This window comes from Aethalodelphis obliquidens, unplaced genomic scaffold (genome assembly GCF_003676395.1).
Source record: "Aethalodelphis obliquidens isolate GAN/ISIS:26980383/991018 unplaced genomic scaffold, ASM367639v1 scaffold1, whole genome shotgun sequence".
NCBI lineage: Eukaryota > Metazoa > Chordata > Mammalia > Artiodactyla > Delphinidae > Aethalodelphis > Aethalodelphis obliquidens.
Genome location: NW_020837945.1, coordinates 65132788 through 65160423, shown reverse-complemented (window position 1 = coordinate 65160423; position 27636 = coordinate 65132788). Strand labels below are relative to the sequence as shown.

The following is a 27636-nucleotide window of genomic DNA, read 5'->3' as shown; positions in this document are numbered from 1 at the left end:
ATGTAGAGCTAAAATTTTGGAATACTACCCTTAAGTAAGTAAGAGGCTATCTTGAGAGTTGCTAAGGGTGTTTAAAAAAAATTAATTAATTAATTAATTAATTTTTGGTTGTGTTGGGTCTTCACTGCCGCAGGCTTTGAAGGGGGGGGGCTACTCATTGTTGTGGTGGCGGGCTTCTCATTATGGTGGCTTCTCTTGATGTGGAGCACGGGCTCTAGGCGTCTGGGGTCAGTAGTTGTGGCTCACGGGCTTAGTTGCTCCACGGCATGTGGGATCTTCCCGGACCAGGGCTTGAACCTGTGTCCCCTGTATTGGCAGGCGGATTCTTAACCACTGCGCCACCAGGGAAGTGCGAGTGTTTTGTTTTTCACAGTAAATTGCCACATCCCCACGCCTCATTTATTTATTTAATATTTATTTATTTGGCTGTGCCAGGTCTTATTGCTGCATGCAGTGCGGGCTCTTTGTTGAGGCACGTGGGATCTTCGTTGCAGCCTGTGGGATCCTTAGTTGCAGCATACAGGATCTAGTTCCCTGACCAGGGATGGAACCCGGGCCCCCTGCAATGGGAGCACGGAGGCTTATCCACTGGACCACCAGGGAAGTCCCTCACATCTCATGTAAAAAATCAACTTTGTTTTCATTACAAAAGGACAAAAGTGTGTCATACTTTTACAAAAATGAAAGAAAAGGGTAAAAAGCACCCCTGGCTAATCCCATACTCCTAACAGAATTATTGCTAGCTTTTGGTAATATTTCTTTCTAGAGTTTTCTTAACTCTCTAATTTTAGTGGTAATCATATGCAAGAATTTATTTTCTGTTTTTCTTTTTGTTACTTAAGATTTAGTCATACGTGTTTTGTGTTATTTTGGCACAGAATGTATTTTGGTCTCCATTCTGTCCATTTAATTGAGGATACGTTTGCTGCGGAGATTCTGTGTCCTGGCTTTAGCATTTTCCGCACTCTTCTGATAACACGTTTAGAATTTGAGGAGAGACGTGGTTTTGGTAATGCAGAGAGGATGTGGGGCCTTGCGAAGTAGCCTTCATCATCTTAGTGCATTTACCATGGTCCAGGGAGGGCCCTCAGCTATGTGGCCTCAGAAACTGGATTTTTCAGGAACTAAGAGCATAGCCACCTCTCACAGGTGAATTCATACTATCCTACTACATGCAATTGAAGTATGAAGTCAAAATAACAACCCATCAACTGACAGAAATACAGTACAGTAGAGTGGTGATTCCGGCAGCCACCAGTGTGTCTGCCTGTAGGTCATCCCTAGTCTAGAGTCATTTAATGTAAAGTAAAATAATATAACGATCACAACAGTGATGGTCCCCACTTAGTGGGTGCTTGCTGTGCATCAGGAGGTGGGCTAACACTTTATGTATTAATGTATTAGGTCATCCAGTCCCTCAATAACTTCTCTAGGAAGGTACTATTTTTATCCCCATTTTACAGGTAAGGAGACCAAGGCTCAGTGAAGTGATGGGCTCGAGGTTTCATAGTTTCTGTCTAAACCCAAACCCCCGATCTTAAACACTGTGCTGTAGTTCTGTTATTCTTACAGATATTTGGCCTCCTGTGTTGGCATCCTTTTGTGTTCCTTGCCGTCTCCCCAACCTCCTGGGACGTGCCCTGTGCCATTGTCTCTTTGTGACGATAACATTGATAACTGAAAAATCCTTGATTTTTCATCCTCTGTTTCAAGGAACATGTTTTTCCAGCTCTTACAGAGGGAGAAGAGCTTTTGTCTTTTCCCTCATTTTCTCTTTGGATCAAAATATGCCCTAGAACAAGAGTTCACCTTCTCTTAAAGCTGTGCCAGGAAGGGGCAACTAAGAAAGGGAACCATTAGGGCTGTATTTTGGGCTGTGCCAGCTCAGAACTGAGGAGGCACTGACCGTCTCTTCTTTGCTTTCTCCACCGGTGCAGCATCTGGAAATGGCTTTTCCTCTGGGGTGAATGACAGCTGGGGTGAGAACCCAGAGAGAACTCCTGTGGTATATAGATGGTTGGATCCTTCTACATCCAAAATCTCTGGTTTTCTGATCTCTAAACTCTTGTTGGAGAACTCCCACTACTGTTAATCAGTTGGGGATAGGTTTTCAGTTTGTGCTGATGTGAATAATTTCAGGATAGGATTTCCATCTGAAACGGCATGTCTTTGTGATTGCATTTTAGGGATTGCTGGAGCGGAACTACCAAGCAGAAGCGGGCATTGCACTGTCAGTTGTCATCAGGTTTGCAATCAGATTGGAAAAGCTGAACTTGAAGCTTCCTGCCTGCAGTGAGGCCGAGAGAGACCTACTGCTCGCATAATAAAAGACATGAGCTTCAACGTGACTCTCCACCTTTCCTATAAATTCCGATTACTGTTGCTCTTTACTTTATGCCTGACGGTGGTTGGGTGGGCCACCAGTAACTACTTTGTGGGTGCTATTCAAGAGATTTCTAAAGCAAAGGATCTCATGGCTAGTTTGAACAAGGGTGTAGTTTTGGGGAAGAAAGGAACTGTGACAGAGGAAGCCTCTGTGAAAAAAGCAGACCTTAACAACTGCTCTTCTGTGTCTCCACACCTCAGTAAGTATTTATTTTTTCTTTTTAACAAGTAGTACGTACACTTTTTATTTGAATATAACAAATGTACAGAAAAGTACAAAAATCAGAAGTGTGCAGCTCACTTAAGTTTCACAAAATGAACATACCAGTGGAACCAGTATGTAAATTAAGAAATGGAATCTTCCCAGAACCCCAGAGATGCTTCTTTGAGTCACGACCCTTACTCCAAGCTTATATTCCATCCATTAGATTTTTTTGAACTGTACGTAATTGGAAACATACACTATGTACTCTACTGTGTCTGGCTTCTGTTGCTCAACATTATGTTTGTGAGCTGTATTTGTATTGCTGACAGGTAGTATTTATTACGTGAACATGCCCAATTTGATCCTCCAGCTGCAGAAGTCTCAGCAGGCATGTCAGTAGGCATGTGTGATGAGCTGGGGGTCGATTGACCCAGGCCGGTGGCTCTGCTCCAAGTGTTTCTCATCCTCCTGGGACCAGCGGGCTAACCTGGGCATGTTCTCCTGGCATCTGCAGGGAAATGACAGCACATCCAAGCTTCCATTCATGTCATATCTATTAACATCCCCCTGGCCCACCGTATGGAGTCGAGGGACAGGATAGTATGTTTTCAGTGTTGTCTTAGTTTATTTCTGTGTTTATTTCTTAAATATGTTGTATGTTTTGATTCTCCTTTGACATCTTGCCTTTCAATTTAAATGAATAAGAAGTTGGTCTTTGGGAGCACGTTAATTAGGAAAAACTCCACAGCGATATTCTATGTAACCCACAAAGGTTCTGTCAGACCTCTGATTCTCCAGAACATCGAAGTGCTTAGAGTTCTCCAGATAATCCTTGGAGTGTCTTTCCAGAATACCTTTCCTCAGCCCATGTGTGTCTGGCGGATTCCTGTCTAGTCATCAGAAATCTAGTTTAGATCACTTCTCTCCCAGCAAGGTTTCTGGGACTGCCCCAGAGTTAATCTTAGGCTCCCTGGGTGCTCCTCCACCTTTGTTTCTGTGGTTGTGCTGGTCAGTGTATTGTTTACACATTTGCTCTTCTTCCCCTGGAGACAGTATGCAGGCGGGATGAGGGCACGGTGATCCTTTCCAGCTCTATGAAGTCCAGAGCTCCTCCCTGGTCCTACAGAGGTGGCTCTCTGCATACACTTAATTAGCTCTCTGGGGGGCAGTCTAGGGCTCTTCAGAGGCTTCTTGCTGTTAGCGGCACAAAACCTGCAGATCCTTTTTCCTGATTACATCACAGACTTGTAGTGTGATCATACTGGCATGCTGCTTCTCTTTACTCAGTCACGGAAAAGCCAAAACATTATTCCGGATTGTTCAAGGGAAATCGTTCTGCTCACAGATTACACAAGTTGAGATAGCAAAATGAGTTACTGAAATGCAGATCTGACTGTATCATCCCCCTTGTTCAGAATTCTCTCAACATACTTAAGCAACAGATGCATTCATGGAAACAGATGGGCAGTGACACGGTACTGACTATGGATCCAGGGGGCGACATAAGTAGTGACAAATTAAGATGGGCCATTAGTGACCCAAGGAGGAATAAAACTTGAGAAAATATGACGGGGGCGGTAAGGGAGACTGCTAGAGTGAGTGGAAGCAGGCACCCGAAGATTGGGCACATAATAAGCTACTACAGTGAGGGAGTGAGCAGGGGGACTGATTTACATCAGACCTGTTGCATGGGGCTCTTTCCGGGGCCGAGAGCAGAGACACGGTCAGGTTAATTCAGATGATGGGGTTTATGGACAGGCTACACAGGAAGACATCTCTACAGCCATCCCATCATCTCCCAGCAGCTCTGGTAGCTTGCCTTTCCTTGTAACTCCTTTCCTTACTGTTTGTTTGTAGGGATTACTGCCTGCTGACTCTATGTCTTGTGTGTAGACCCTTGTGGAAAGGCTCTTGTAGGTCAGTTATTTGCTCTTGGTGCTGTTGGGCAGAGTCTGTCAGCCATGCTGTGGACAGTAGAGCCTGGTCTAAGCAGCCATGGCCAGGGTAGGAGATGGTCACATGAAGCAAGGCACAGGGACATACATCGGAAAGGTGGGTGACTGCTTTGCTCCAGAAGAAGATAGCTCAGTTGCAAGTACCTTGAACAGTATATGTGGAGTTTTTCTTGTTTTGGTTTTTTTCCGGCCACGCTGCGTGGCATGTGGGGTCTTCGTTCCCCCACCAGGGATGGAACCCGTGCCCGCTGCAGTGGAAGCGTGGAGTCCTAACCACTGGACGCCAGGGAGGTCCCGAGCTGTAAAAAGTGTGTTCCCTAACCAGAGCTCTGCCTCCTCTCCTACCAGTCAGTATTCCCCGTTCATTCGGGTCTGAGGCGAGGGTCAGTGGCTTCAGCCTTATCTTTAAAGCCTTGCACGAGATTGGTTACCATGGATGGTCTTGCGTTTCATCCAGTCAGGCTGTGTCCAGACTCACTGAGCAATGCCCCATTGGGGATTTCGCCACGTGGAACAATGGGAGGATTCTTGCGGTGTTGCCCATACCTGTTACTGCTGAGTTAGGGAGGGAGGCTAGTTTCTATTTCCTTTCGCTGCTTTAGTTTCAGGGAGTTAGAATAGCTCTCAAGAGCTTAGGGAAGGACCTTGGGGAAAAGGGCCTTGTCTGTGAGCTTGATTCCGTGGAATGCTCTTGATCTTTAAGAAACTTCACCCTCCTTTGGATTTTTTTTTTTTATGACAACAAAGAAAGTTGGATTGATTGCTTCATTCATTCCTTGGGTGAGGCTTCCGTGTTTTTTTTTTTTTTTGCCCCCTTTGGAATTTTGAGAAGGAAGAGAGGTTAGAGCAAATTTGAAGTTGCTCAGTCTACCCCTGACCTCTGCTCTTCACCAGGGTTCTCAGAACAGAGTGTATTTTCTGCTTATGGATGAATCATAGAGCCAGGACTGGTAACCCAGCACAAGAGAATGGTCTTATATGTCATTTGCTTGTTTTTGCAGCCAATAACCTGAGTCATAGATTCTGTGGTTATAGTTTGTGACCAAATGAGGCTTTACAGTAGTGCTTGTTGTGTGCCAGACAACTAGCACAAAGTGTGTGACACGTACCAGCTCCTGTAAGCCTGTCAGCCTTTGATGAGCTCGTTCATGTTAGTTCCTGTGTCCTGTTTCTATTGTAGAAGGCCAGAACAAGCTCGTTTTCAAACCAGATCTCACTCTGGAAGAAGTACAGGCAGAAAACCCCAAGGTGCACAGAGGCCGGTATCACCCTGAGGAATGCAGGGCTTTGCAGCGCGTCGCCATCCTCATCCCTCACCGGCACAGAGAGAAGCACCTGCTGTACCTGCTAGAACACCTTCACCCCTTCTTGCAGAGGCAGCAGCTGGAGTATGGCATCTATGTCATCCACCAGGTGAGTGTGTGGGCAGACCAGGCCTCTGCCCGCCACACGCTCCTCTCTGTGAGGCGCTTCGTCTGTCTTGGGTAAAAGGGCATCAAACTATCATCAAAGGTGAGGTCTCTTATCTCATTTATCCTTGAAAGTAGTAAAGGCACTTCGTGTCCCAGAGTGTGGAATAATGGGATAAGTGCTGGGAAATTTTACTGGCTCTTAAGTGATCCTCTGGAGAAAGCCTGTTTGCTTTTGTGAGCCCTTCCATTGCAGACAATGAAGCCCAAAGATATTTCCCTGGGACTGACCTTACATTGCCTTCTGCATTTGCTATACACTACACAATGAGATGTTGGAACTGTGCTTTATTATTGAGCCTGGCTATTCAATGGGGATCTAGATAGAGGAGTTGACTACTGTGTGTTAATCGCCATGGAATTCTATGACTGTCTCCACCTTTCTGCCTTTAAGTTTGCCACTATCTATTATGGAGAACATTATGTTTACTTTTCACTTTTTTAAAAAAAAAAAATTAATTTTATTTATTTATTTATTTTTGGCTGTGTTGGGTCTTCGTTGCTGTGCGCGGGCTTTCCCTGGTTGCAGCGAGCGGGGGCTACTCTTCCGTTGCGGTGCGCGGGCTTCTCGTTGCGGTGGCTTCTCTTTGCGGTGGCTTCTCATTGTGGAGCACGGGCTCTAAGCGTGAGGGCTTCAGTAGTTGCAGCACGCGGGCTCAGTAGTTGTGGCTCACAGGCTCTAGAGCACAGGCTCAGGAGTTGTGGCGCATGGGCCCAGCCGCTCCGCGGCATGTGGGATCTTCCCGGACCAGGGATCAAACCCGTGTCCCCTGCATTGGCAGGCGTATTCTTAACCACTGTGCCACCAGGGACGCCCCTAGTTTTCACTTTTATGATTCACTTTTTTGGCTTCCAAAAGCATGATTTAGTAGGAACACGGTAAGTATTAGTGTAGCCTGCTTTGAAGAGTTTAGCTCTAAGTGGAGTGGGTGATTTAAGGTGCCTCTATCTGGTATTAACATTTATTGAAAGAAAAATAAGACATGAACAACTATACATGGCTATCTTTTCAGAATTGTCCTGGGCCATCCAAATAATTCCCCCTCAAATCCTTACAAATGCTCCGAATGCAAGGAAAATCATTAACTGTATACCTAATATTGGTTATAACTGGTAATATTTGTTTTGGGAAAACTTTTGATAGATCAGAGGATGCTGTTCTGCAATGTATACTTTACAATAAACTGGGGGTCTTAAAAGTTAATGTGCATATATATATTACATCTATCCCCATTTTGTGAGGATTTGAAACAAAATTTAACTGTTATATTGGTTTATCATTATTTTTGTTTTTAACATTGTTAGTCATTCAGAGGACTTACTCAGGACAGCAACCCCCAGTATATAATTTTATGAATAGAAAAATATGTCTGCTTTATGTTATTCTTTTCAGGAAAGTACTGTGGTGAGTTTTGAGAACTGCCTATACTTTTGTTATGATAAACTGTTGATTGAACTGGAATTTATTCTTAAGGAATTTGATCCAAATAGCCATGAAAAAATTACTACTGTAAAAAAATGTTTCATATTGTAGCTTTGATTATATTACTGGTTTACTGTGTTCTTTCCTTACCCAGTAACGAATCTCCTCTGTAAGGCCACTATGAGGATTAGTGTCTGCCATGAAGTGTTAAATCCGGGTTCTCTTACAGTGATTCCACGAGACTTTTAAGTAGCTTAGGTATATGAGCAGTAACCTTCTCTGTTTATAGGTCAGGATTTCCTGATCCTTTCTGGCAAGCTATATTTTTTGGGGAGCTTAGTGTAAGTTTGTTACATGGGGTAAGATGGGGATTAGCTAAGAGCTGAACAGCGAAGCAGTGATTCTACTTGGCATGACTGGTATGTAAGAAAGGTTTTGTGGTTTTACATGGAAAAAATAAAGGTATGTTTAAAATTTTTTTAGAGTTATCTTTATTAGTATTTTAAAACTATGGTTTTTAAAAAAATTGTTGTAAAATACACATAACATAAAATTTACTATCTTAACCATTTTTTTTTTTTTTTTGGTTTTCGTTTTGGTTTTGCGGTACGCGGGCCTCCCACTGTTGCGGCCTCTCCCGTTGCGGAGCACAGGCTCCGGACGCGCAGGCTCAGCGGCCATGGCTCACGGGCCCAGCCGCTCCGCGGCATGTGGGATCTTCCCGGACCGGGACACGAACCCGTGTCCCCTGCATCGGCAGGCGGACTCTCAACCACTGCGCCACCAGGGAAGCCCTATCTTAACCATTTTTATTGTAGAGTTCAGTAGGGTTAAGTTTGTTCACATTATTGTGTAAATAATCTCAACTAATCTTTCATCTTGCAAAACTGAAACTCCAAACCTATTAAACAACAGCTCCTCATTTCAAGGTGTTTTTAGTTATGGAATACAAGTATGTATGAAGCATAAAGAAAAACACAAAAGACCTGTTATTGTTATTGCATCTACTGTGTCAGATTTTCATGTCATATGTATACTCTTGTGCGTTAGCAAGAATAATACCAGCTCCTGCATGTGAACTGAACAGGGGAACAGTGTGAAATCTTGTCTCAGGAGCTTTTCAAGTTTTAATTTCCATATCTATAGGCTGGAAGTAACAAGTTTAATCGTGCCAAACTCCTGAATGTGGGCTATATAGAAGCTCTCAAGGATGAAATTTGGGACTGCTTCATATTCCATGATGTGGACCTGGTGCCCGAGAACGATTTGAACCTTTACAAGTGTGAGGATCAGCCCAGGCATCTGGTGGTTGGCAGGAACAGCACTGGGTACAGGTAAGGCGGCTCTGCTCACAGCTGCCTTAGGTCAGAAGCCTGGCCTGTTATCATCAAGGCTGTGCAGACACTGTGTCCAGGGTGTCTGCAGAAAATGAGAAATAGGAAAAATGGTCCATGATATATCACTTAAAGTTCACAACAGGAATTAGAGAAATTCAATTTTTTTTCTTATTAGGAAAACATCCGCCAGCAGCCTTGGCAGAGGATCACAAAGATAAAAAGGGAGAGAAGAGGGGAGGGAAGTCCAAGCTTTGCACATGGCGGCCAGCCTCGCCTGCAGGGCCCGCCTGCTGGAAATTTTGCAAGGGCTCCCACGCTGAGGAGAACTCAAGTAACTTAGCTATCTCTCCCTGCCTTCTGCCTCTAAGAGGCAACAAGAGTGTGCCTCCAGGTCAGCTTCTAGGCCTCTTTTGTGAGACCGTGATGTCTCTTTCCAGACCAAGTCCGGAGGGAGACTGGGAAGGGGCATGTCCATCAAGTGGTCTGCTCAGGAGCCAGGACACACAGGACAAGGTCCCTTCTCTCAAAGTCACTGTGGGAAGAGCCAGGCATCGTCATTTCTGCTTTCATGCCCCCCCCCCCCCCCCCCCCCCCCCCCCCCCCCCCCCCCCACACACACACGGAGAGGCATAGCTGCTTTTCAACCTTATTTTGTACCAGTTCCTATTTGAAAACAACTGAGGGGAAATAGCAACCAAGAAAGTTCTCCACAAGGGAAACTCTATGTTCACTTACATGTGTGCACACGTACCTGTCAGCCTCCACCAAGCCCTGCCCTTCGTGTGTGCTCACATGTGGGGTGCTACTGCACTAGGGACCCTGAGACTGATCTGAATGAGGCTGAGTGCCCATCCCCACAGCACTCCCTGGTGTGTACTGCTGTGGGGAGACAGGCAGCTGCAGTGGAGCTGTGTCAGCTTTGCACTTCACTTCTGCAAATTCAACTAGGAGCACGTGCTAATAAGGGGGAGAGTTTGGGGTGGGGGTGAGGCCGAGGGAGAGAGAGCTATAACACTATAAAATAAAATGGGAGGTTCTACTAGTGTCTACTCTGGGAAGTGATCATGAGATGCAAACCATGAATCTCTTTTTGTGTGTGTGTGAAATATTCTTCTTTTTATTTTTTCTCAGTCATTTAGAAAAGTAAAAACCATCTTTACTTCACAAACCATACAAAAACAGGTGGTAAGCCGGATGAGGCCTGCGGGCTATAATTTGTTGGTCCCTATAATAGCATGTCAACTGGGATGACAGGATCAGATTTGCATTTTCAGCCAGTGAGTCTGGAATTCAAATGTGCATATGAATCATCTGGGGATTCTGTTGAAATGCAGATTCTGTTGTGAGATTCTGTGTATCTAACCAGCTCCCAGGTGATATTTTGGCAGCAGGGTTTGATCTGTGAATCACACCTCGACTACCAAGGCTTTCAGAGATCCCAGGTCGGATCCATCCATGGAAGAGAGCCTGGATTGGACAGCGAGGGTGAGGATGGAGGGGAGAGCTGTAACATCAGTTAGGAGTCTTTTGGGAGGTTGGCTCAGCAGGCCTTGGTTGCTGGGAGGAAGTGAGAGCTGGGAGAGAGGGAGAAGTTGAAGATGACAGCAAGGTTTTGTTGGTTAGTGCTGTCTTAAGCAGAGAGCCCAGTGATCTGTACAAAACTGGGTACAGAATAGTGCTCAAGAAGTTTTTGCAAACCATGAATCTCTTGATGCCTCCCTTGCTCTTGGTTTCCATGTTGCTCTTACTGTGTAGGTTTCTCACTTCGGACTGTTCAAGAGATTTCCAAGAGTAACACTGACTGCGGCGATCTTTGCTTCAGGTAGACTTTAAACCTAGTCCCTGTGTAAAGTGTGGGATATAAACAAATACCTAGAATAAGCCACAATGGGTGAGAGCACACTCTCTTTAAGAAACACCTAGGGAAGGGTTTAAAGGTGTTGTCCAGGAAATGTGGCATCTTCATCTTGTGGAATCAGTGGGAGCTTCCCAGCAGAGTTCCAAGATGTGGAAGCAAGAGAGAACATGGCACAGGTTTTGAGGAAAGGCTGGTAGTTCATTAGTGCTGGAGAATGAATGTCTGGGATGGTGGAGGGAGGAGACACTAGAGATGAGGATAGGCAGGGGCCAGGTTAGGCAGGTGTTGTTCAGTCTGGTAAGGAGTTTGGAGTGCCTGTGGAAGGAATTAGAGTGCTGCTGACACATGGTTACAGCCAGGAATGACAGGAGAAAAGTCAGTTCAGCTGGCCTTTAGTGTATGGGATGGAGCAAGGCAGGAGGGGAGAAGATGAGGGGCAGATGCCCACTCCTGCCTCCATGCTCCAGGGGCAGTGGGGCCAGAGGGCAGGAGAAGGGTCTGGAAGAGAATCCCAGGACTTTTTCTTTTGGGGAACTTGATCATTATCTGGAGATTTTGCTTTCTGGTCTGTGAGCCACCTCTGCACTGAAGAAAGTAGCATATCATGGCCAGGTACCTTGGTATTTTCAGAAGCATGTTAGCCATCTGCTCACTTATTGGTATTAAGATGTCACTCTCTACGACACAGAGTACCTGTACTTCAGACCCTTGACGTGGGTGATAACTTCCCATTGCCCAGTCTTTCTAGACATCTGTGGTGAGAAATTACAATCACACAGGATTGTTTTCTCATTTGTTTGTTTTTGGAGTATGGATACACAGGATTGTATCAAGGACAGGCCTTTTGTTAGGATTCTAGATTTTATCTTTGCGTTAAGCTGGACCATAAGAAAATGAGTTCTTGGGCATTCCTGCTGGGAACTGATCTTGAGTAAAACTTTGGTGTGATGATCGTGGGTTTTATCAGATGCCACTCACTCTAAAAACAGCCCCTGTACGAATGTTGCTGGTTTAACTTGCTATTGTAATTGGCCAGAAGTTTCTTTTATAACTAGAACTCAGGAAGCCTTTGTCTTCCTTGAGTAACTGACAGTTTTCCTAATGTAAACCAGGTGATTGAATGTGTCTCTCTCCTCTTTTGATCTGGATGCAAGAAGCTCAGAGTCAAATCCATGACCTTCTTTTAGAAGCTGAAAAGAATCTTATTTGCAGATCAGAGTTCTAATATATTTCCTATTCTAATCTTCTATCTGAGGGAAGTTTTCCTCTCGTCCTGGTTTGTCATTTATGTTTTTCTACTTTACTGTATGTATCATGTAAACTGCCTCATTTTCTGTGGTTTGGGGGAGGTTTGCATAGGTAGTGTAGGAGTTGTCTTCCTCCTCCTTAGTTATTGCCTTTCCTCCTTTGGGCAAAATCCCTCTAGTTGCTGGCAGGTGCAGTTGCAGGTGGCTAAGTGTCTGCCTTCTGCTGGTAACTGTGTGTCCCTGTGCCACAGAGCTTAAATCAGCCCACTATTCATTGTCACAACTGCCCCATGAGTATGAAGGAAGCGCAAGAAGTGTTTTCACTTTACACACATGCAGAGGGAAGAAGTTAAAGCAACTTGTCTCAGCTATCTCAGACTCTGATGAAGACAGAAATAAATCTTGTTTATCCCAGTGATTATGGGTCAGTGATAAACATCTGTACTAGCCTGTGGGAAATTTTATTGCCAAGAATTCCTTTAGTACCTGCCTGCTTTTACAAGGACTTTACTCTTATTTGATGACTCCATTTTCCCCACCCTTGGGCCTTACAGTCCTTTAAAAATAAGTAAAACTGTTTCAGGGCCAATCAACTATTTATGCTTTTCTAGCTAAGAAGAAAAACCAGAAGGAAAGATCAATAAACATGTAGATATTTGGCACCTAAGAGGCAACTGAGGAACTGATACTTCTTTAACCTTTCTTTCCAACTGGTCTCCTCCTGCACCTCCCACTGCAGCCAAACTGGTCTCCCGGTGCTCCTCACACAGCCTGCACTTTTCTCCCTCTCGGCCTTTCGTCACAGAGTTCTGATCACCAGGAGTTCCCCCAGTTTTCTACCTGTCTGAATCCTCCCAGGCCCACCTGCCCTGATGTGTGGCTTCTCCTTCCTCAGAACCCTGGTAATGTTCACCTCTCTTGCTGGACTATCAGCTGTGTGTGAGCGCAGGGCCCACTTATTCTAGCGTTTAGCCAGCTGCTTTGCACACAGTGGATAGTCGTTACTTAATGGGTCACTACCAAGTCATCAGTGCTGGGTCCCTCCTGGTGACCCCTTTTTGGGGCGTGGCAGGTTATGCCTGGGCAGTGGTTCCACTCAGTGTTCTGATGAAGCTGCTAGTTTTCAGGTAGTTTAGGAACCCCTTCCCAGCCAAACAGAGTCCATTAACCATGGCAACAAGTCACTGCAGTCAGTGTCTTGGTCAGTAATAGCTGCCTTCTGAGCACTTTGTTCTTTTTGTTTGTTTTAGGTGGTTGTTTTCCAGAATTTTAGCTTGGGGGTATGTAAGTAAATCTATTTCCATTGTGGGTTAAGCAGGGTCCTCCCCATCTGTACTCAGAACATAGAAACAAGCAGCTGAGCTACAAATTAACTTTGGGGACTCCACCTATTAGATGGCAAGTGTCTACATGATTATTGATCTTTCCTTTTGGTTTTTCTTATTATCTAGAAAAGCAGACATATTTTATTGGTCCTGGAATACTTTGAACTGACATTAATTAAAGTTAGAGATCCTCCATATATATTCACATCCTCTTATTCAGTAACATCCAAGTTATTAAGCTGCCTTCATTTGCATTTCTGAATTGTTACCGTGTTCTATTCAAGGGACATCTTTATTTCTCAGATTTGTTAATTTGCCTACCAATAATCCATGAGTCCTAAATGATTGACCTCTTTTCTTTCCCCTTTTCCTTGTTGGTATACCCACAGCTCCACCCTTTTTACTCTCCTCTTTTCACTTACTACATTGTCTTCGGGCAGCTCTCCCTACCCTTGTGCCTTCAGGTACCACCTCTTGACAGCTTATTTCCAAAGCTATCTCTGTAGCCACTCCTCTGTACTGAACTTGGACCTTGTAACCTTTTTCCCACTGGCAGAAGCCCCAAGGGTACCTCATATTCAGTTTATCCAAACCGTAATTTGTCTTCTTCTCAAAACCTAATTATCAGTTTGTATACCCTGTTTTTGTGAGAGGCACTGTCATCTACCTAGTTGCCCAAGCTGGAAACCTCAGGGTTATTAAGGTATGTTGGGTTCTCCAGGAAACAGACTCTGAGACGGAGATTTGTATGCATATAAGTGGAGGTCTGCATAAAAAGTGTGTATAGGAGCTCTCTCCTGCTCTCCACCCCACTCCCTAAAAGAAAGTAAAAGTAAAAAAGCCACTCGTTCACGCTGAACCTGGGTGCAGCCTCAGAATGCTCTTAACCCACAGCCCTTGGCAGCCACAACTATTCATTGGATTGGCACACGAGGTGAAATCTCTCATCCAGATCTGATGTTACAGTGCACATTGACAGGTACCTCTGTAGACCTCTGCACACAAACACTAACAATAAAAGGTGGGTGGCACCTTGCTTAGTGAGCAGATGTGAGAGCTTGTCTAGACAGAGGACAGAAGGCCAGACAAGGAAGGCCAAGAACGTGGGGAGGTGGATGTCAAGCAGGAGTGGGTGGGTGGAAGTACATGGTCTTCAAAGTGTTCCTAGAATGCCCGCCCTGCAGTCAGAGACTTCTGAAGCATCTGTGGAGAACAAAAGGACTTGGCACTAACGTTCTAACCATTTCTCTCCTCTCTTTCGCTCCAGGTTACGTTACAGCGGGTATTTTGGGGGTGTTACCGCCCTAAGCCGAGAGCAGTTTTTCAAGGTGAATGGATTCTCTAACAACTACTGGGGATGGGGAGGCGAAGACGATGACCTCAGACTCAGGTGAACAACAGAGACAGGTCCCCTTCACGGGGCTCTGCTAGCAGTGGTTGTGTGTGGTTCCTGTGGAGGCCAGGCCAGCAGGTCATGAGGCTCCGACTTGGGCTTGAAGGGTGGCAGGGGGTGGGGGGTGAGCAAGGCGGCCCAAATCGCTCTTTGCCACTGGCAGTTCAGAAATGATGGAGGGTGGTCTAGTCCTGGCTAATGGGTGTCCGGGGTCCGGGAGTGTTGGTGGAGGTCTCTGTGGACTTGTCAGCAGGTATTACCTACTGAGATAGAGTCTCACCCGTGAATGGCAAGTCCCAGACCACAGCGTTTGCAAAACTGCCACCTGAGGAAAGTGGCCAGAGGCCTGTTCTAAGCCTCTGCGTTCTCTCAGACCCCAGGCAACCCTGGTGGTTCCCAGCGTGCAGAGCAGGGAGTGCCAGCAGCCTGTGAGGAGTTGCACACCCCGAAGCAGGCCAAGATGTTCTCTCCTTATACACGAGCCAGCCCCGCACTCCGTGGGAGCAGCTGCTGGCCTGACTCCCTGGCCTGACTCGGGGCTGCTGGCATGACCCTCAGATTCTCTTGGATTCTTTTCTGCTCTGGGGGGTTCAAAGGGGATATGCCTGGTCTCCCCTCTCAGCCCCCTTCCCTGAACTTGGGTTTCATGGCCAGATAGTTATGGGTATCCCTAACTCCCAGAAATAAGTAATTATTCAAGAGCCTGGGGCCAGTATCTTCAGACTTGTAACAAGGTCTATTAGGAGACCCCCTTTCCTCCTGTTGTTGCCTCTTAGAAAGAAAATTTCTCAGCTGGCGTTCTGAATTAATATACGTGTGGCTGCCAGATGTTTTCCATTGCTTCAGCATGAAGAAGCCGGGCTCCATGCTGGTCTCATTTCCAGGTCTAGGCTGAGAGTCTCTGGAATGTTTCTGGCAGGAGGGAACGGATCTCCCTGACCAAAGGCTGCATAGAAATGGCCGTAGTGATGGGCAGCGGCACTTCATGGCCCAGCCCATCAGCAGCCTGTGTGGCCGTGGCTTATGAAGTGGACAGAGAGGGTACCTGCTAGATTTCAGGGCAGGAATAGCAAGGGCTCGGAGTCAACCGTATCCATCATGTTCCCCAAATCCATTTCACTGCCCAGATGGGACGGCTAGTAGAATTTTACACTGATGTATCTTCACTCTCTTTTTTCCTGTTGCTCCTCGGTTTCAAGGTAAAGGGGAGCCCCAAGTTTTGCTTTCATTTGGTAAGAACATCATGGCCTCCAGAGTGGTTCTTGACTAACGCTATGGATAAACCAACTGATTTGAGCATAAACATTTGCTGAAATTTCTTTACTAAATACTTATTTACTCACCTGTGCAACAGGCACCACCCTCTTTCTGCTTATATAGTACATTACAGTTTGCAAAGAATGTTCCATGTGGACGGTCTCATTTGAGCCTGTCAGATCAACTCTGTAACACCATTGCCATTTTACGGTTCGGGAAACCCAGGCCTGGAATAATGAATTGACTTACCAAGGTTGTAAATAACAAAGTCTAGATTTGAACCTAGGTTTGTGACATTTAACAGTCATTATTTTCCCTGTTAAAAGAAGGCAACACTAAGTAAATTAGGGATCCTAAGAGACTTGATTTTTTCAAGGTGTATTTTCTCAGTTGTTTCTGGAAAATGACAAAGTGTAAATTGACACATCTTCTTTGTACCTCAGTAGTAAATGTTAAGGGTGATTCTTCTATGGACTTATTGCCTGAGGCCCAACATAAGAAAATTCTTTTTCTTTTAATACCTAAATAATCAAGATATGTGTATGCACATATATGTAAATTTTTGCAAATGATTCTTTTTTAAGTGCCTAGTGGTAGATAATTGGGATAGAATTTTTTTTTTAACACCTCTGTTATTTTTGCAGGGTTGAGCTTCATAGAATGAAAATAACCCGGCCACTGCCTGAAGTGGGTAAATATACTATGATCTTCCACAAGAGAGACCAAGGCAATGAGGTGAATATAGAACGGTAAGTCCTGGATCCATGCGCCTGGCAGGCTACCTGCGTAGTCTCTTCTGTCACTAGTCCTATGCCAGATTTGATCAGATAAACCAGTTTATTTTGTTCAAAGCTTTTTATTGAGGTAATTTTCGGACAGACCCAAAAGCAGAGGGAACATCTATTGAATTCACATGTACATGTACCACATTCCCAGTTTCAGCAGTTAACAACTCATGGCTTCTCTTCTTTCTCCCACCTTCTTCTCCTCCCCCACTGGATTCTTTAGAAGCAAATGAGATATCACAGCATTTCCTGTGTAAATATTTCAATAGTATCCTTAAAAGAAGTCTTAGAAAAAGAACTGCAGAGGTGCTGCGCGGAGACCCGCTGCACCCCTGTGAACACGACGCTGCGAGTGGCGCAGAGCGTGCGGGCCATCTCTGCGCCCAGCGCGCCCTGCCCACCGCTGCCCTGGGGACTGCAGGCAGGCGCCGTCCGGGCGCTGCACACCGGACCCGCTCTGCTGTCAGGTCGTAAATTCAGACAAACGTGAATGGGTAACAACAGAAAACGGTGTTGGAACAGTGGGAATCAGCAATTTTGCACAGGAAGCTTTGGGAGATGTTGTTTACTGTAGTCTGCCTGAAGTTGGGACAAAATTGAACAAACAAGAGGAATTTGTTGCTTTGGAAAGTGGGAAAGCTGCTAGTGAACTCTCTTCTCCTCTATCAGGAGAAGTAACTGAAATTAATGAAGCTCTAGCAGAAAATCCAGGACTTGTCAACAGATCTTGTTATGAAGATGGTTGGCTGATCAAGATGACACTCAGTAACCCTTCAGAACTAGATGAACTAATGAGTGAAGAAGCATATGAGAAATACATAAAATCTATTGAGGAGTGAAAATGGAACCCCTAAATAAACTAGTTTGAAACAACTTAATCTAGAATAGTTGTCTTAAATTAGTGGTGGATAGATTTTTAAAAAGCAACTTTTAGCAAAAGAAACTACTTGCAACGGTGTTGCCTGAAGAAAATACCCCTTAACTTCCTAATGACTTCAGATAAACGCTATGCATCTTTTTCACAACAGCCTGTGATTTTTAGGCTAGTCTCCAGTTATAATATTCAGAATTCCTGAAATTATCTGTGGTAAAACTAGTTATGAAAGTTATGTAATTCAAGGATAACATTATTATCTTAACCGTATATAATATTGTAACTTGCCTACAGCCATCCCTGGATTTGGGTCAAAATACTCAATTAACTTCCCACTGGAAATAAATGGCAGTGGAGAAAAGTTTGTTAGTTGTATAGTGTCCAGTGAAGAACGTTACTCTCTTAATTTTGCAATATACTGTGTTTGCTGGTGCTATTTTTATACAGTGAAGCAACAGCCTTGCAGGAAAATAAGAAACAGTTTACTAATAAAATATTCAACTTCCTAATTTAAGAAAAAAAATACTGCAATACTATTATCATACCTAATATAAAATTATCAATACTTGCTTATTGTCATCAAAGGTCCAGTCAGTGTTCAGATTTCCCCAATTATCTCATAAATGCTTTAATAAATTTTTTTAAACAGTTGGTTTACTCAGATTCAGATTGTAGACAAGGTCCACACATTGCATTTGAATGATTTCTCTGAAATCCCTTTTAATCTGTAGGTTCCCCCTTCCCTCCTTTTTTTTTTTTCTCTTGTAATTTATTTGTTGAACAAACCAGGTCATTTGTCTGATGGAATTTCCTACATTGTGGGTTTTGCCAGTCACATCCCTGTGCTATAACTTAATTTGTGCCTCTGCATTTCCTTATAAGCTAGGTCTTCGATCTGGAAGCTTAAACAGATTCTGGTACTATTTGGGGGCAAGAACACTTCCTCTATAGTGCCATGTATCTCCTTTTGTATCCCAGCAAGGGGACATGATGTCTGGTCATGTTTTGGTGATGTCAGGATTGTTCTGTGGGTTCACGTGTTGTCAGCCTCATGCAGTCATTGTGAGGGTCCCCATTAGTCTTCACCTAATTATTTTAGCAGCCATTGGTGATCATTGCCTAAATTCATTATTCAATTAGGGATTGCAAAATTGTGATATTCTGTCAGTCCTTCTGCATTTATTAGATAGATTTTTCTACAAAGAATGATGTGCCTTCTTCAGCTGTCTGAGTACACTGGGGTACGGTTCTTATAGAAAAGGCAGGATAAAGGGAAAGAATCAGCATTGATTTTTTATTTCAAAGTGATGAGTTGATGCTTCCTACAGCCTTCTGGATGTAGTTAATATTCTTTTCGATGCTCAGATTGTCTTTGGCAAATGTTATCTTTTTCCAGTGGGCTCCCGAATCCTTTGACATAACTGCAGTCGTTTTGCGAGCATTTTTCCCTTTGCTCTGGTGTGATGAGCTGTTCTAGGCTCATCTTGTGCTCCTGCCCCAGGAATTAACCCTTTCACCAAGGAATCCTGGCAGATAAACCCATTCTTTTGGGGGCTATGTCTGAAAAATCTCCATTTCTTTGTTCTGGTGGTGTTTTTTCCCTAATGTTTGAAACTGTATTAAAGGGCCTTTAGCCTTTTTGCTAGAGTCTACATTTTAAAACAATATTAAAAGACTTTTAGCCCTTTTGTTAGAACTTACCACTTTAACAAAACAGCTGTTTCTATTTTCCATGTGTCTTTTGAGCCTTTGCCCATAGGTGTGCATTTTTCTCTGTAAATTAAAATAATAATAATTAATGAATAGATACAAAAGAATACTTATCAACTGTATGAAAAATCTGAAGATTCTTGATACCATGACCACTGGTCGTGTCCTCTAGCCAGTTTACGCCCTTTCCCTGTGTGGCCCTTCCTTATCCCATATCTTCCCCCTACCCCAAGAGGAAATACTTTCCTGAATTTTGATGATAATTAAAGTTATTTTTGCTGTGTCTTGGTTTTCTTATTTTCCCATGTGTTTGTATTCATATACAAAAAATTGTTTAGTTTTGCATGCTTTTCAATTTTATATAAATGAAATCATGCTGTATTATTTTTCTCTGACTTTATTTAGCTCAACTTTATGCTTCTAGTCTCCATCCACGTTGTTACTGTAACCGAAATGCATGCTTTTCACTGCTCAGCTCCTAGAGACCAATTTGGTTCAACACCACCCCTCTCCCTGCATCCTCGAGCTCCGGCCACACAATTACTTCCTCTTCTTCAAACACATCTTGCTCTTTGACACGTCTCTGTGTCTTGCACAGGGTGGTCTCTTTTCCGGGGTGTCCTTTCCCTCATCTTCTCTGCTGTGAATTTCTTCTTTTTCAAACCTTGGTCAAATTTACCTTCTCTGTGACCCTCATGAAGTTAGGTGCCACTTCATTCAACCTCCTCTGCATACAGTTTAGCTTGGTTTGAGGTTCCTATGAGTCCCCGCCCTGCCTGCAGACACAGAGTTCTCCCAGCAACATTGGAGCATTCATAGATCCCCTGAAGCTTATCCAAGGACCTGTCAGCAGTGGATGAGCTGTATCACTGTACATCCTTCTGTCCTGCAGACTGGGGGCTCACTGCATGAAGGACTCTTCTGATCATTGGTCCTCAGGGTCTTCCATGGGGTTTGCCATATGAACACATGGCTGTCGTTAGTATCTGTTACCTTAGATGGAGAAAATAAACTTCTTTTGCAGTAGGAAACCCAACAAGTGCAATAATTTACAAAGATGCGTTTGCCAAACTTTGTGACAAGGCAAAAAGCAGTGGAAATAGATGTTAAATTCTTATCTTTCACATTTGTTCTTTATCTTTAGGATGAAGCTCTTACATCAGGTGTCACGTGTCTGGAGAACAGATGGGTTGAGCAGTTGTGATTATAAATTACTCTCTGTGGATTACAATCCTTTATATGTCAACATCACCGTGGATTTCTGGTCTGGCCCATGACCCTGGCTCTTCTGCTGACATTTGGAGGAACTGAATATTTGATTGCAATAATTTTGGCCTAGAGACTTCCCCTAGTAGCACACATTAAGAACTTGTTGCAGCCAATTACTGAGCTGATTCTCCCTCTTTCATATTTTCTTAGCAGAACTCCTGGTGATATGGAATGTAAAACAATTGTTTTGATCATGAGGGTTAAATATTGTAATGTAGATACTTGAAGGACTAAGTATAAAAGGACCACTCAGAAGATGCCATGAAGGCTATTTGAGAACTCTGATTGAAGGAGATTTATTTAAGTTTGAAGTGACACATATTTTCTGGGATAAAAAATGCCACAGGAGATAAGATTGCTGAATGTCCCAGAGAACCAGGAAAGGGTTGAAGATATGTTTCTGTTACTCATTTATCCTGCATGGTCATCTGGGAAGAGGCGGGTCCCCGGTGAGATGAAGGCCGAAGAAGAGGGGAGAAAGGTGAAGAATAAAGGTGCCGCGAACTTGGGACCGAAGAGGTGGCAGAAGGACCGCATCAGGCGGAGAGCAGCTGCGGTGGTTGTACTGTTGCTATGGCTGCTGCCCTGTGGCAGGTGTCACCTGCCCAGATACGCCTTCCAGTAACATTTTATCTACTAGTTTTTAGAACATTTTTGTAAAATGATTTTGTACGTGTAGGATATGAAGTAGCAGTTTACAAATTACCTATTAATTAATAATACATCAGAAGTACCTCTGTAGTAAAATATGAAAAAGCTTTGGGTGGTCAATCTTGTTTTTTACTATTGTTTCGTTACCAAACCAAACTTGGGTCCGCTTGCCCACATGCAGTGAAGCCAATCTGCAGACACTGGGTTGTGGTGAAGGAAAGTGCAGCGTTTACTGCAGGTGCCAAGCAAGGAGTCCGGGCAGCTAGTGCTTAAAAGCCCAAACTCCCTGAAGGCTTTCAGGGAAAAGTTTTAAAAGACAGGGTGAAAGAGGGCTTGTGGGATGTGTGATCAGCTCATGGACAGTCTTCTGATTGGCTAGTGGTGATGTAACCAGGAGTCAACATCATCAACCTTCTGGTTCCAACTGGTCTGGGGTCTGCTTGCTTGTGGGCAGCGTACAGTTAACTGCTTCCACCTGATGGGGGTTTCAGTATCTGCCAGACAGCTCAAAGGATGTGGCTCAGAATATTATCTGTAGCCCTTGAGAAGGAACTAAAGGTCCTTGACTTTGTCTAATGGCTAAACTATTATTATTTTGTCTTGTTTGACTGTTTTCCTTTCTTTCTGCATTTTCTCACTTCTCTGATTAAATTTACTCTTTGGCACTCAGGGAAGGCCTAGGAGGCTAAAGTTTCTCTACAAACAAGACATGGGGGAGGACATGGGGGTGGGTCTTTTCCAGGAAGGCCCCGCAGGGTCCTGCTCGGTTCTAGCTTCCAGATGTATTCATGTCAGTAACCCTACTGCTTAAAAACAAAACAGATGAGACTAAGCCTTCCCCCGCTCTCCCGTGTTCATCCTTCTCTGCGCAGCCTGCTTGTGAGACAGCTCCAGGCCTGTGGCAGGTGCCTCTGAGTCTCGGCTCCTGGGCCGCGTTGTGTTCTCTTCATCCTCCTGTGCTTGATTTTGATCAGTAATGGGCGCAGCAGGGCTGCCTCAGGGGCACACCTCGTTGGTGAGAGGATAGGAAGGGGTGGAGCCAGGGCTCCTGAGGCCTTTGATTTGGAAGGAAGGGCGGGGCCGTGGCACTGATTTGGTACTGCTGAGCTTCCTGGGAGAGGGGCGGGAAATGTGGGAGGATAATCTAAGGAAGGTAATCGGGGATGGATGCTGGCTCAGAGCAGAAATAAGAATATTTTGTTCGCCTAGGGGAATGGACACAAATAATGTAGATGTGGATGTTCTTGAGCGTGTATTATGCAACTGTGCCCCAGGGTTTCTCAATCCATCATTATTACGTGACACTTAATTTTTAAAATTCAACATGAGTGCCTGCCAGCCAGTTAGTGTAAATAATATCCTTCCCAAACAGGGAGAGGGAGGGAATAGGAGGATTTGGGGCTTCCAAAAAGACAGCAGTCACCACCCACGTGGGGAAGGAGAAGAAAGAAAAGTGCATTTTGTGGACGTGACAGGTTTACCTAGGGCTGGCCTGGTTTACCTTTAACCCAGTAGGGACAAGTAAATGCTGTGTTTTTTCTTTATTTAGAAAAGAAATAATAATGGTTTTCTTCCTTTTCCCCCACCCTCTTGTCTCCTCTGCAGAATCTTCCTGTAGCTTTCCATCCCAATGTTTTAACTGAGGTATGGTTGATTTACAATATTGTGTTAGTTTCAGGTGTACAGCATAGTGAGTCAGGGTTTTTTTGCAGATTATGTTCATTATAGGTTATTATAAGATATTGGGTATAATTCCCTATGTTATACCGTAAATCTTTGTTTATCTATTTTATGTATAGTAGTTTGTATCTGTTAACGATCCCAATTTTCTTAATTATAATCTAATGCAGACTGAACTATTGTAATTGCCAACAGCCTGTGCCAGGAGCCTCCAATTTGGAGGCTGTGGGTCCCTGGTCATGGCTGGGGAGCGTAAAGGAAGAGAATAGTGTGTGCAAGGAATTTGAGGATCCATACTGAGAACAATTTCTCATTCAATGGAAACAAAATACAATTAGTACCATGTGGGAACTCCCTATGTATTTTCAGCTATTAACAAGGCATCTGCATTTTTTTAAATGTTCAAAACCACTGTCCTTTGCCTATTGATATTCTTCAGGTAATTCTTTCAACCAAGATAAAGTATATGTCATTTAAATGACTCACTATGAAACTTCTGGAGGTGGAAGATGGTTTTTTTTTTTTTTTGCGGTACGCGGGCCTCTCACTGTTGTGGCCTATCCCGTTGTGGAGCACAGGCTCCGGACGCGCAGGCTCAGTGCCCATGGCTCATGGGCCCAGCCGCTCCGCGGCATGTGGGATCTTCCCAGACCCGGGCACGAACCCGCGTCCCCTGCATAGGCAGGTGGACTCTCAACCACTGCGCCACCAGGGAACCCTGGAAGATAGTTTTTTAAGACCTTTATTTTCCTTCTCTGCCACTGTACCTGCAACGGGATTCGAAGCCCCTGACTGGCAGGAGGCATATGGCTGCCTGCTTGCTCTGCTGGGCAGTTTGGCCTCAGAGGAACCGAGCTTTCCCAATTTCCCGCCCTGTGTGTCTCTTGCTGTCATTGGCCACAAAGAGGCCAAGCTTTCTGAGTTTTGTAGATAAGCCTACTATACTTGCTGAGGATTACATGGACGCAGGTCTGTTTGAACACCACAAATACTTAACATGAGGAGTGTACTACTTTAAAAGTTTTTATGGCTTTTTCTCACTTATAGTACCACTCCTTTTTATAGTGCTTTATGGTTTATGACATTTTTATACACACTTTATTGATTAGAGTTAAGTAGGGTAGAAGAGGAAGTGGAGGTTCCATTACACCATATTGCCTCCATCTGGGCTTCTCTCACTCTTTTTTTTTGGCCGTATTATGCGGCTTGTGGGATCTCAGTTCCCCAGCCAGGGATTGAACCCTGGCTCCAGCAGTGAAAGCGCCGAGTCCTAACCACTGGACCACCAGGGAATTCCCTGGGCTTCTCACTTTCTTTAAGGAAGGTTTCCTGACTCTACATCCCTGTCCTAGCTCCTAGAGAAGTTTGGTATATTCTGGACTTGAAAGTGCATTCCATTCTAGGGACTTCCCTGGTGGTGCAGTGGTTAAGAATCCGCCTGCCAATGTAAGGGACACGGGTTTGATCCCTGGTCCGGGAAGATCCTACATGCTGTGGAGCAACTAAGCCCGTGCACCACAACTACTGAGCCTGCGCTCTAGAGCCTGCGAGCCACAACTGCTGAAGCCCGCGCGCCTAGAGCCCATGCTCAGCAACAAGAGAAGCCACCGCAGTGAGAAGCCTGCGCACCGCAACGAAGAGTAGCCCCTGCTCATTGCAACTAGAGAAAGCGCGTATACAGCAACCCAACGCAGCCAAAAGTGCATTCCATTCTCATCTAGTCTCTAAACTTTTTTCCAGACTCCCTCCCTGGTTTTTCTGCCCTTTGCCCCCTCACTTCCACTCAAGCCCCTGGGGGTTTCCTGGAGCCCCAACTGCTCTGTGAATGGACTCTTGGGAGAGAGGAAAGACATATTCTGCTGGACTAAAAACCTCCACTTTCCCCAAGTCCTATACATATATAGTCTCTCTCAAAAGCCATTAGTATGTCCCACAAAATGGAGCATATTCAGGAACATTTCATAGGTTCTTTTTTGCCCATCACTTCCCAAAAAAATTTTTTAAGTCTATTCCTTAGTACTTTAAATGTTTAAGCTATTGCCACCTTCATTAGTTTTAAGTCCACTGAAGACCGTCTTATACCTGCTGAGAGGGCCAGACCAGTCTCTCAAAGATATTCACAGAGGAGAGTGTGTGATGTGTATGAGGGTGTGTGTGTGTGTGTGTGTGTGTGTGTGTGTGTGAGATCTGGGGCCTTGGTGGAGAGGTTGGTGAAGGGTGAGGCACACTAATTGAATGCTTGCTCTGTATTTGAATTTTCCTTGCTTTTTAAATTTTAACTTTCCAATATTCCTGTAAGTGTGTATGTAGTACTGCAAAGAAAAAACAGATTCAAGTTAAGTAACTTCCCAAAGTTGGTAAGAGGAAGAGATAAGATTTGAACCCAAGTCTCTTGACTCTAGTGTCTTGTTTTTTCCCCCCAGAATATCACATTGTCAGGAGATTATGAGATTTCTTTGTGAAGGCAGTAAGGGCAGAGATCTCATTTGTAGCTAGGATTCTGGAAATAATGTACAGAACTTGAGATATATCCATTAAAATGCCTTATCTTCATACCCTAGTACATTCTTCCACTATTGAATAGGAGTTTTGCTATTACTCAACTACTGTTTGAGGGCCAGTGAATTTGGACCAGTATATTTGGTCATTAAGCTTGTTGCAGTAAATTGAAGTAACATGATATTAGTTGGCATGTTCCCAGGAATACAGGCCGAGCAGAGATCTTCGACCAGATTTATGGTATAACTTCCTGTTGGTATTTCTTACAGGCTGTTAGCTGTTCTAATGCACTCTTTACATATCTTACGGAATCCTCGCAGTGAGATCTGTCTTCCTGAAGCAGGCTCCAAGAGGTTGACTTGCCAAAGAGCTGGGATTTGGAGCCGGGTTTTTGACTCCAAAGCTCATGTTCTTAACAACTTCATGGTATCGAATAAAGCGGCCCACGCTGTCTGTGGAGTGTGTTTCTCTCTAAATAAATCCACTTCTTATGTAAAAAAAAAAAAGCTGTTGAGAACACACCATGGGGAAGCTCGAGGTGTCTCAGGAAAAGAAGTCAGACAAAGTCTATGAGAGCATTTGGGTTTGGGGTGGGTCATTTGGGGAGGTTCTAAGCCAGCAGGATGTGTTCTGTATTGGACGTTGTCAGAAAGCCAAGACAGTTCTGATTTACCCACAGGGAGTCCTAGAGGAAGAACAGAGCTGTAATTGTGAGCACGTAGCAGTCACTTATTTTAGCAAAAAAAAAAAAGGGTGTGTTTGGTATTCAGAGGGTGGCACGGTGACCTTGCTTTTGTGCTTGGACAGAATTATGAAGTGGCTTCACTTTGCCTCATTTTACGTGACCTTACCTGAGGCTGGCGTTCTATGAATTGTTTACGTCTAGCAGGAGGATAGCATGGCTTAGTTGTGAGTGCCAGGCTAGCTTCTGGATGTCAGGGGCTGCTCAGGAACTCAGGGTGGAGGCCACTAGAAAGTAGGGCATGATGGTACCACTTAACTCCAGGATTTGGCTATCTGTCTTTTTCAAAGGAGGGGTGTGTGTGTGTGTATGTGTGTGTGTGTGTGTGTGTGTGTGTGTGTGTGCGCTTTGGGAGTTGATTGGGAGCGAGGGGGAGGGTGGGTTAGAGAAGGGTCTGGGAACTATACATTTCTCAGCAATGCGCCTTTTCCCAAGATGTTTTTGGATCTCCTCGTTGGATGTGGCCATTCCAGCCTTGTGATAAAAAACGTCACGTGTGAAAGCAAACTCAATAGCTTACAACTAGTCTCCTCTGGGTTTCTTCTTTGATTCAGTCTCACATATAGGAGATGATAAGGATCTGCGTGAGGTGAAACAGGAAAGGGAAATGACACAGGACAAAGGAGGTTGTTCATTCTATAGAAATGAGAAAGCAGGGGCTTCCCTGGTGGTGCAGTGGTTAAGAATCCGCCTGCCAGTGCAGGAGACGTGTGTTCGGGCCCTAGTCCGGGAAGATCCCACATGCCACGGAGCAACTGAGTCCGTGTGCCACAACTACTGAGCCTGTGCTCTAGAGCCCGCGAGCCACAACTACTGAGCCCACAAGCCACAACTACTGAAGCCCAGGTGCCTAGAGCCCGTGCTCCTCAACGAGAAGCCACCGCAATGAGAAGCCCGCACACTGCAATGAAGAGTAGCCCCCGCTCGCCGCAACCAGAGAAAGCCTGCATACAGCAACAGAGACCCAACATAGCCAAAAATAAATAAATTTATTTTAAAAAAACCCAACAACAACAAGAAATGAGAAAGCAGCTTAGTTTCCAGTTCCTCAACCACAGCCCGGCTTGTCAGTCACGTGGATGGGGGTGGGGTTTTAGAGGAGATACGATTTTCAAACTCGCATGACTCACTATTCCTTCTTTCCTTCATGGGTGGTCAGAAACTACCTGGTCTGCTGCTTAGAATGGGAGCAGTTCCCGTTTATTACAGCTGATGTGGGAAAAAAGTTATAGGGCCCCAAAAAATGAGCAGAGGGCTTCCTAACGTTCAGGGTGAACAGCCTGCCAGGAACCTGAGTAACAATCTGGGGAGGAAAAAGCCAACCGAGGAGCGTGATGACCCGTCTGGTATTGCAATCAGGTAAAACCTACCCCAGAGTCAGCCTGACCCATTTTTCGGTGTTAGGTGGTAACTGTTCTTTGCCCACCTGATAAGCAGGCCTGTTGCAGGATTGGGAGGTTTCTCGAGATGGTTTTTCTGGGTGTGTCTCAAGCCCAGCAACCTGCCAGCAACCCAGAGCCAGGTCCTACTGCTCTTCTCACCCCCGCCCCGCCGCTGCCCTCCGGCCTGGTG

The 27636-nt window shown here is 44.7% G+C and overlaps 1 protein-coding gene and 1 pseudogene across 6 annotated transcripts in view; both read left to right on the top strand.

The window, feature by feature from the left end:
* The window catches only part of B4GALT4 (beta-1,4-galactosyltransferase 4), a 29251-nt gene extending 8000 nt beyond the window's left edge, over positions 1–21251 (top strand). For 5 of the 6 annotated variants that reach the window (XM_027105341.1, XM_027105349.1, XM_027105335.1 and 2 more), the window contains 6 exons: positions 2187–2585; positions 5726–5958; positions 8584–8771; positions 14472–14594; positions 16499–16603; positions 20368–21251. In XM_027105341.1, coding sequence (XP_026961142.1) covers positions 2333–2585; positions 5726–5958; positions 8584–8771; positions 14472–14594; positions 16499–16603; positions 20368–20500 — 1035 coding nt within the window. In that variant the 5' untranslated portion in view covers positions 2187–2332 and the 3' untranslated portion in view covers positions 20501–21251. The remainder of the gene's footprint in view (positions 1–2186; positions 2586–5725; positions 5959–8583; positions 8772–14471; positions 14595–16498; positions 16604–20367) is intronic. The other variant, XR_003432571.1, reaches the window with a different exon arrangement.
* LOC113619886 (glycine cleavage system H protein, mitochondrial-like) lies at positions 16616–17517 on the top strand (annotated as a pseudogene).
* Positions 21252–27636: the final 6385 nt, after the last annotated feature.